This window comes from Salmo salar, chromosome 24, assembly GCF_965601325.2.
Source record: "Salmo salar chromosome 24, fSalSal1, whole genome shotgun sequence".
Lineage (NCBI taxonomy): Eukaryota > Metazoa > Chordata > Actinopteri > Salmoniformes > Salmonidae > Salmo > Salmo salar.
Genome location: NC_138314.1, coordinates 26,807,218 through 26,817,129, shown reverse-complemented (window position 1 = coordinate 26,817,129; position 9,912 = coordinate 26,807,218). Strand labels below are relative to the sequence as shown.

The following is a 9,912-nucleotide window of genomic DNA, read 5'->3' as shown; positions in this document are numbered from 1 at the left end:
TATTAAGAAAATCATTTTAATATGGAAATGGTATTTCGCATCATTTATCAACAAAATAACAACAAACAAGCGGTATTATAGAAAGTAGAAAATCATTTTTAAAATTATCGTCTTTTCGGGAACATATTTCCTCTTCCCATCCCTCCACGTCCTCGACCCCTAGCAGCCACTGGGAGAGGAGACAAAGCAAATTGTTCATCAATCAACATACATTATTACAATAATCTGCTTCCATAATTTATGTAGCAAATCCAATAGGATACTAGCCTGGGCCTAGATCTCTTTGTGCTCCTGCTAACGCCAACTCCATTGCTGTTATAGTCAAGCCAAACACGTTTGGCATCACAATGACTGACAAAGAGTTGGCATGATGGCGCACGCAGGCCAGTTGGATTCAAAGAAGATCTGATTAGGGCCAGAATGTAATCAAATCTATACCTTGTGCTTTGAGAATGGCAGCTTTGCCTCTCCCAGCTCCAGCTCCCTGGTTCTTGTTCTTCATACTCTTTAGCATTGGTGCGTTCTTCAGCATGTCTGGTAGAATAAGGAATCGGATCTTGCTGCCTCGGATGTACACCTGCTCCAGCTGGGCTACACGGCCATCTCTGTGAGTCACTGTGATGTTGGCCATCTGGAGGGGACAGAATGTTGAATAAGAAATACATCAAATTAGATTAGAAAGGGAGAGGTTGGCGGGTAGGTTGTGGAGGACTACTCTTTATGAGGGCTTCAGGGAAAAGAGATGCTGATTTGTACATTTTAGTCATTTAGCAGATGCTCTTATCCAGAGCGACTTACAGTAGTGAATGACATCCGACTGGTCCCCCGTGGGAATCGAACCCACAACCCTGGTATTGCAAACACCATGCTCTACCAACTGAGCCACACGGGACCATCATAATATTAAAATATAGACTAGTAAGGAACTTAGAACTTAAGAGAACTTGATGCAACATGTTCAGAATGATACATTATATAAAATTGTAATTCATGTTAGGCATGAAATCCACTTTAAAGTTTGAGACGCATGTTATTACCTGGCAGTTCATGTTGTCCTCAGCTTCAATGAGTTTCCCCCGGTACACCTCCCCGGTGTTGGTCTCGCAGGTAACGATGTGGCCCTCAGCTTCATGAAGGACTTTGATTGGCACTCCAATGGACATCTTTCTGAGCACCACCACAAATACAGTAATGGTTTTAGGGAAATATAAAACAGTTAGCTTCTGGTTGATGTTATTTGTCACTAAAATCAGTAGTTAAACGTTAGTAGCTAAAACAGGATGAATGGAATTGGCTAGCTGGATGTTAGCTAGCTATGCTTGGTAGCTAACGTTGGCTAACGATAACTATCTAACGTTAGCGCCGAATGATACGTACTGTAGCTAGCTCATTTCCGTGTGCACTGCTATAATGCTAATAGCTAGATAGATTATGATAACCGTAATGTCTTACCGTTTAAATCCTTGCTAACAAGTTCGTGGAAATTATTCAACTAGATTGCTAATATTTTTATTTAGGTCTAGTCTAGCTATGGGTGAATGGCAAAGATGTCCTGCTTGTTTGAAAGCTAGCCTCTCCAGACCCGTGTATTTCCTGTTTGTTTCACTCATAGACATGGCAAAGACGTTTTATAACTAATAGCTCATTGTTCTATCTGTGGCGATGCAGGGTGAAAACTAGAGCGAGAACTGTGTGTGCTGCCACCTACTGACGTCCTGCCAACGGTGCAGTTTAGTTCACTACTAAAGCTTTTTTCTTTTACAGACAACGCTCAATTCAATTTAATACGTTTTTTTTATATTCCATCTATAGTATGAACAACAATTAAGCGACTCTAATAATTTGGGATACACTCTGTGATAGATGTTGTTCTTGTTTGCGACCAGGGTTATTTTGGTGGCAGTGTAGTTTCTGGATCCACTTTTAAGTGTGTGCGTGTGTGTGTGTGCGCGCGCTATAAACAACATTTGGGTGTGCGGGCGCCACTAGCTACCGGAAGTGAGTTTGACTCGCAATCCTCGTTCGTATCAATTATTTGAAGAAACCCAGCTAGCTATCCGAACAGAACTAGCTTAGCTATCAGTACAAGAAAACATTAAACAATTCACATGAATCCACTTTCAATGATCTAACAGTTAGTGGGCGAATTGACTATTAAGTCGACCAACCAGATGTAAATAATGATATGTTCTAGAGTACACTAATTCGGTTGCTAGCGCCAGGCAGTGCTAGCCAACACCCTCATGAGGCAATCCAACTCCGAAGGATTAACTAGCTACCGACCGTAAGCAAGTCTAACTAGTTTGTGATTTGCATCTAGCAGCAAAGAACACACCAACAGAATGTCAGGTACGTGTGTTCTAGTTATCTAGAGAGTGTTTTGTGAATGGTAGTAGACCCCACCTAACTTAGCTAGCTAACCACCAATTTAATGTGAAGCAAAAGCATTTTTTTAATTTAACCTTTATTTAACTAGGCAAGGCAATTAAGAACAACTCATTATTTACAATGACGGCCTACCCCGGCCAAACCCCCAACTAACCCGGACGACGCTGAACCAATTGTGCGCCGCCCTAAGGGACTCCCGATCACGGCCGGTTGTGTTACAGCCCGGGATCGAACCAGGGCATCCCATCCATCTCATGACATTGTCACATGTAAATAACACTTGCTGTGTTTATCAGTGATGCTAAAGGAATGTCCAACCCATTAGAAAAACATTAGTTAGCTAGCTACAGTAGTTATTTACTTTTGTAAACATGATTTTAATTAATTTGGAGAAGCTTGCCACAACAGTAGGAAACTGACATATTATAGGCCAGGTGAGACCGGTAGCTAAAATTGTGTAATTCTTTCCATCAGCCTCATCACATCTTGTTTTTGACAGATGATGCTGTCCTGCTGAATGTACCTGTCATTCGGCAGCTGTACCATTGGGACTGTGGATTAGCCTGCTCCAGAATGGTTTTGAAGTAAGAGGACCTTTCATCATATACTGCATACAGACATGGGTCTGCATTTTAACTACAGTGCATTGTGTAGCTGAAGACTTCATCATATAAAATAATTTGGCAGGTACCTCCACCCTGTGAGTGATGAGGAGTTTCAGGGTGCTTGCTGGGAGTTGAAGCTGACGCAGAGCGTCTGGACAATTGACTTGGCTTACCTCATGTGCCAGCTGAGGGTCCGGCACCGCTTCTGCACTCAGACACTGGGTGTTGACAAGGGCTTCAGGAATCAGGTAATGAGTCAACACTTTGTAGGCCATCACAAGTACAATAGTTATAATGTAAGGTTAAGTACATTTAATTATCATGTAGCCCACCATAACAAATGTCCTTAACTAATACGTACCTGAGAGACTTACCATGTTTATGTTTCTTTCATCTGTTTCCAGTCCTTCTACAAGAAGCATTTTGACACTGAGGAAGACCGAGTCAACGAACTCTTCCTAAAGGCTGAAAGCAAGGGTGTGGTGGTGAATAAATGGTTAGTTAACTTTGTGAAAAACTTGCACGGATATAGAAAAAAGACAAATTGTTCCAAATCTACCAGCTTGTCTGGTTAGTAATAGTTTTTTTACAGACCTAGACAGAAAACAACTAAGAGATGCTAACTTTCTGCCTTTTTGAATGTCACCTGTAGCTCTGTGACAATTCAGGAAATCCAGGAACATATTGACCAGGGCCATGTGGCCATAGTGCTGGTCAACGCTGTGGTTCTGGTGTGTGAACTCTGCTCTTCGCCTGTCAAGTACTGCTGTTTCCTGCCTGTGGGCCAGAAGTGCTTCTGCAGGAAGCCAGAATACCAGGGTCATTTTGTGGTGGTGTGCGGCTTCAACCGGAGCACTGGCTGCATCTTCTACAACAACCCTGCCTACTCAGACCGTTAGTCCTCCCTCTACACATTTCCAACAGTAGACAGGGCCACTGACTTACTAGACCCATATATTCATTAAGTATAAGTGTGGAATAAATCACATTGTATTTTTTGGCATTCCAAGTTCTAAATCTAAGTGCTTCTTAATAAATTTCACAATAACATAACACCTGCACCTGACTCTGTGCCCTGCATGGTGCTTTGCATGAACATGTAACCAGAGGGTGAAAAGTTGACCATGTTCTTGTCAATAAGCACAGAGAGATTGAGTAAGAGTGAAAATATCACATTGACCGAAAGCCTTTGTGTGTTTTGCTTACAGGTGTGTGTTGCACCAGCATTAGTAACTTTGAAGAGGCTCGAATGAGCTACGGGACAGATGAGGATATTCTTTTCATCTTCAAGGAGAGCTGATGGCTTAGGGACAATGAAGATGCAGATGGTCTCCACATTGCTATGGCGCCCCATCCTCACTATGATGACACACCAGTGGGTCTACAGGTCCCTGAACTGGGACTGCTGGTTCCAGCTCTAGCCCAGTGTTGTAGATGGTCCCGGGCTGTCCTCTCCAGGGCTAACTGACTGCTCACCGAACACACAACACCACTCCAACGTCACCACACCCGCCTCACTTCACATAGCCCATGCTAGTTGTCAGTGTGTAAAGGAATAATCACTGAAGACATAAATAAAGTGTGGTTTGTAAGTTGGTTGGGGGACAAGCAGATAGATGATATAGAATAAATGAATTTTTCCTGTGTCCCATTTTGTTTAGTTTTACTTCAGTTAGTTGATTCTACCAATTGATGTGTGAAATGGTGAGCAGTGCAAGACTTGAAATCCTTTTCCTAATGTTGGGTGGAAAAAATAACATGACACTCAAGTTGATTCTAGACTTGGAGAGGACAAAACAATGCACATACAAGGGCTTATGGCAACATGATGCTTTCTTTGGTTTTACCTGGTGTCATGCAAGTCTGATGGGCCATGTATTGCTGCTTTCATCCCCTTAGACTAGCCTCGTCTTATTTTATTAATAGTTATTTTGATACTGTTTGTTAAACTTCATGTATTATTTAGTATTTTCTAATAACATGGAATAGAGGGAGAAATTGTTTTTAAAAGACTCAGGTAATTAATGTCCATAGAGTCTAATGTGTTGTACTACAATAACAAACCCATGTTACAAATGTATTTTCTTTAATGCAATACACCTTGACCCATAGCCTGTTTATGGAACCAAATCTGCCTGGCAGGCCACGGTGTCAGTCATCAGGACATCATGTTCAACCTCAGCCTGCTGCTTTGTACAGACTTTGCTTTTGTTGTGTGAACCAATGATTACAGTCCATGTCAGTGTCGTTCACATCAAGGAGATTATTACAGAGAATCAGTTATAGTTTCATCTGGAGGCAGTGGAGGCTGGTGAGAGGAGCTATAGGAGGACGGGCCCATTGTAATGGCTGGCATGGAATTAATGAAACTGTATCAAACATGGAAACCACATGTTCGAATCCGTCCCATTAATTCCATTCCAGCCATTACAATCAGCCTGATCCTCCTATAGCTCATCCCACCAGCCTCCACTGTCTGACGTTTTGTCCGTGTTGCACTACATGCCTCGATCTCCATGCTCTTTGAGTTTGGAAAAGGGAGAATGGAGACAGTGGAAAGTGTGAAATAGTCGGTACCCGGTAGATGGATGCCTTGCAGGTTTTGCTTCAGTATATGACATATTTAACACTACCTTCCAAGTTTTAAAGGAATTATTAGATCATAAGATATTTTCTGTTGAAAATAACAATCAAGTGGAGGCAACACACAGAATGACTTCTTTATTCTCTTTCAACATTTATTTTTATATTTTGGTATCATGGATGATGTTATTGCACTTTGGTTTTTGTACCAGCCATAATTATGTATTATTTAATTTTCATTTTACCATGATAACATATTTTCCCAATCTAAATGGGATGACAATGATTTATTCCTGCTTGTGTATTTTTGTTATGAACAAATGGAATGTGTTAAAATGGCTTTATTTTTATGAAATATACAATTCCATGTATGTACTGTACTCAATAAAATAATTTGAACACATTCTTTGCTTTAGCTTATGGTTGGCTTGTTTGGTCTGTTAATAATCTTGATAGCACTAATCATGTCTTCCTCAACATTGACCTCATGTCCTCTCATTGAGATAGCCTACTGTCTACAGTGCAGCACGTCTCTTTGTTTAGGGGTATCTTCAGGTCATATCGATCTTCTACTCCTTGATAATGTTCGGCTTGAAGTCATGCTTGGTTGCCCTGGTGAGCTCCTCTGAATACTCCCCACACCTCCCAGTCATCTGCAGATATAGTAGTGCAAACTACTTATGCAAATGTAATATACCAGGTTTATGTTATTGTGTAACTGAACATGATACAGGTTAGACCAGACAGTGATGTCTGTTAGAGTTTCACAGGTAGACAACCTGCAACATTATGCATGGGTCATGAGGTCTATGGATATGAATGTGCTGTGAGGCTAACGTTCAGCAACATGACACTTGTTAACATGGCACCTGGCCCCAGGCCTGTTCTGGATGCAGAATGTAAATGGCAGACAGACACACTGCACTGGGGTGTGGCTCATATATCAAACATGGGTCTATGCCATTGAGGCTCACTGTCAATGACGCTGGTATAGACCTGACCCATTTCTGGATATCCCTTTTGTATGCTTTACTTATTCAGAATTATCTCTATTCATGCAGACATCCATGTCAAATTCTTGACAGAAAGATGCAGTGTTAATTGAGTACTTAGTTGAAAAACAGATATGCAGTAATATGCATGATACTACACTGTCCTAAAAAAACAGTGAAAGATTCATACCTTTTTTTTCCATTCCCAGAGGTGAACTCATTCTTAAAGTGCTCCTACATAAAACAAGAGAGATGTCCTCTTCAGGAAACTGCATTATGATGGTTCATACATAATGTAGTTGTGTTCACCAGCTGTGAAGTCTTGCAGTGGCATACTATATGAGGCTACACACAAAAGAGAGGATACCAGTATATCATGGATAATTGGACTATCGAGGCAGTAGAGGGCAGAACGGAATAGATGTTTCAATGCCCCTAGGACTTGGCTCAGTAATAAGAGGTTGTAAAAGAGATAATGTGGAACAACATAAACCAGTCTTTGGTGGTATTTACTGTCCCAACAAGGTTGATTCCACAGGTGAAGCAGTGGTTTGCTATAGCTGCATTCCTAGCCTCAATTGACCACATGGGCTCACTGAGTTGAAGAGGATTTCTGCTTATATATCTGAGTCTAGAGGAAAGTCTTTGTCCTTCGGCCTGGAGGGAAGCCAAAGTCATTCCGCTACCCAAGAGCCTTTAGTGGTTCTAACAGCAGACATATCAGCTTGCTGCCAGCTATTAGCAATCTGTTTGAAAAAATGGTGTTTGACCAAATACAATGCTATTTCTCTGTAAACAAATTAACAACAGACTTTCAGCATGCTTATAGAGAAGGGCACTCACCATGTACTGCACTGACACAAATGTCTGATGATTGGTTGAAATAAATCAATAGGAAGAAGATTGTGGGAGCTGTACTGTTAGATTTCAGTGCAGCCTTCGACATTATTGACCATAACTTGTAGTTGAGAAAACATAAGTGTTATGGGTTTTCAACCTTTGCCATAATATTATTATGGATTCAGAGCTATCTATCTTATAGAACTCACAAGGTTTTCTTTAATGCAAGCTTCGCTAATGTCAAACATGTAATCATGGCCTCCAAACCCTCAAGCTGCATACTGGACCCTATTCCAACTAAACTACTGAAAGAGCTGCTTCCTGTGCTTGGCCCTCCTATGTTGAACATAATAAACGGCTCTCTATCCACCGGATGTGTACCAAGCTCACTAAAAGTGGCAGTAATAAAGCCTCTCTTGAAAAAGCCGAATCTTGACCCAGAAATTATAAAAAACTATCGGCCTATATCGAATCTTCCATTCCTCTCAAAAATTTTAGAAAAAGCTGTTGCACAGCAACTCACTGCCTTCCTGAAGACAAACAATGTATACGAAACGCTTCAGTCTGGTTTTAGACCCCATCATAGCACTGAGACTGCACTTGTGAAGGTGGTAAATGACCTTTTAATGACGTCAGACCGAGGCTCTGCATCTGTCCTCGTGCTCCTAGATCTTAGTGCTGCTTTTGATACCATCGATCACCACATTCTTTTGGAGAGATTGGAAACCCAAATTGGTCTACATGGACAAGTTCTGGCCTGGTTTAGATCTTATCTGTCGGAAAGATATCAGTTTGTCTCTGTGAATGGTTTGTCCTCTGACAAATCAATTGTAAATTTCGGTGTTCCTCAAGGTTCCATTTTAGGACCACTATTGTCTTCACTATATATTTTACCTCTTGGGGATGTCATTCGAAAATGTTAAATTTCACTGCTATGCGGACGACACACAGCTGTACATTTCAATGAAACATGGTGAAGCCCCAAAATTGCCCTCGCTAGAAGCCTGTGTTTCAGACATAAAGAAGTGGATGGCTGCAAACTTTCTACTTTTAAACTCGGACAAAACAGAGATGCTTGTTCTAGGTCCCAAGAAACAAAGAGATCTTCTGTTGAATCTGACAATTAATCTGGATGGTTGTACAGTCGTCTCAAATAAAACTGTGAAGGACCTCGGCGTTACTCTGGACCCTGATCTCTCTTTTGAAGAACATATCAAGACTGTTTCAAGGACAGATTTTTTTCCATCTACGTAACATTGCAAAAATCAGAAACTTTCTGTCCAAAAATGACGCAGAAAAATTAATCCATGCTTTTGTTACTTCTAGGCTGGACTACTGCAATGCTCTACTTTCCGGCTACCCGGATAAAGCACTAAACAAACTTCAGTTAGTGCTAAATACGGCTGCTAGAATCCTGACTAGAACCAAAAAATTTGATCATATTACTCCAGTGCTAGCCTCCCTACACTGGCTTCCTGTTAAGGCAAGTGCGGATTTCAAGGTTTTACTGCTAACCTACAAAGCATTACATGGGCTTGCTCCTACCTATCTTTCCGATTTGGTCCTGCCGTACATACCTACACGTACGCTACGGTCACAAGACGCAGGCCTCCTAATTGACCCTAGAATTTCTAAGCAAACGGCTGGAGGTAGGGCTTTCTCCTATAGAGCTCAATTTTTATGGAATGGTCTGCCTACCAATGTGAGAGACGCAGACTCAGTCTCAACCTTTAAGTCTTTACTGAAGACTTATCTCTTCAGTAGGTCCTATGATTAAGTATAGTCTGGCCCAGGAGTGTGAAGGTGAACGGAAAGGCTGGAGCAACGAACCGCCCTTGCTGTCTCTGCCTTGCCGGTTCCCCTCTTTCCACTGGGATTCTCTGCCTCTAACCCTATTACAGGGGCTGAGTCACTGGCTTACTGGTGTTCTTCCATGCCGTCCATGGGAGGGGTGCGTCACTTGAGTGGGTTGAGTCACTGACGTGGCCTTCCTGTCTGGGTTGGCGCCCCCCCCCCTTGGGTTGTGCCATGGCGGAGATCTTTGTGGGCTATACTCGGCCTTGTCTTAGGACGGTAAGTTGGTGGTTGGAGACATCCCTCTAGTGGTGTGGGGGCTGTGCTTTGGCAAAGTGGGTGGGGTTATATCCTGCCTGTTTGGCCCTGTCTGGGGGTATCATCGGATGGGGCCACAGTGTCTTCTGATCCCTCCTGTCTCAGCCTCCAGTATTTATGCTGCAGTAGTTTATGTGTCGGGGGGCTAGGGTCAGTCTGTTACATCTGGAGTATTTCTCTTGTCTTATCCGGTGTCCTGTGTGAATTTAAATATGCTCTCTCTAATTCTCTCTTTCTCTCTTTCTGTCTTTCTCTCGGAGGACCTGAGCCCTAGGACCATGCCTCAGGACTACCTGGCATGATGACTCCTTGCTGTCCCCAGTCCACCTGGCCGTGCTGCTGCTCCAGTTTCAACTGTTCTGCCTGTGGCTATGGAACCCTGACCTGTTCAC

General features: G+C 42.3%; 2 protein-coding genes across 4 annotated transcripts; one reads left to right on the top strand and one right to left on the bottom strand.

Annotated features, from left to right (window-relative positions):
* On the bottom strand, positions 1-1,639 carry LOC106585463 (small nuclear ribonucleoprotein Sm D3). Of its 2 annotated transcripts, none has more exons than XM_014171688.3 (4): positions 1,453-1,639; positions 1,038-1,167; positions 439-631; positions 1-169 (listed from the first exon to the last, which is right to left on the bottom strand). In XM_014171688.3, exons 2-4 carry the CDS (start codon positions 1,161-1,163, stop codon positions 105-107), a joined length of 384 nt encoding a protein of 127 aa, XP_014027163.1. In that variant the 5' UTR covers positions 1,164-1,167; positions 1,453-1,639; the 3' UTR covers positions 1-104. The 2 variants fall into 2 exon arrangements, with proteins under 2 accessions (XP_014027163.1, XP_014027164.1); XM_014171689.3 differs by having other exon boundaries at positions 1,038-1,163; positions 1,453-1,632.
* A 340-nt stretch (positions 1,640-1,979) lies between these two features.
* Positions 1,980-5,979, top strand: LOC106585462 (protein GUCD1). 2 transcript variants are annotated; one of them, XM_045706727.2, is made up of 7 exons: positions 1,980-2,349; positions 2,477-2,657; positions 2,888-2,972; positions 3,076-3,241; positions 3,398-3,489; positions 3,646-3,887; positions 4,202-5,979. In XM_045706727.2, exons 3-7 carry the CDS (start codon positions 2,962-2,964, stop codon positions 4,291-4,293), a joined length of 603 nt encoding a protein of 200 aa, XP_045562683.1. In that variant the 5' UTR covers positions 1,980-2,349; positions 2,477-2,657; positions 2,888-2,961; the 3' UTR covers positions 4,294-5,979. The 2 variants fall into 2 exon arrangements, with proteins under 2 accessions (XP_045562683.1, XP_014027162.1); XM_014171687.3 differs by lacking the exon at positions 2,477-2,657.
* The last annotated feature ends 3,933 nt before the right edge of the window (positions 5,980-9,912 follow it).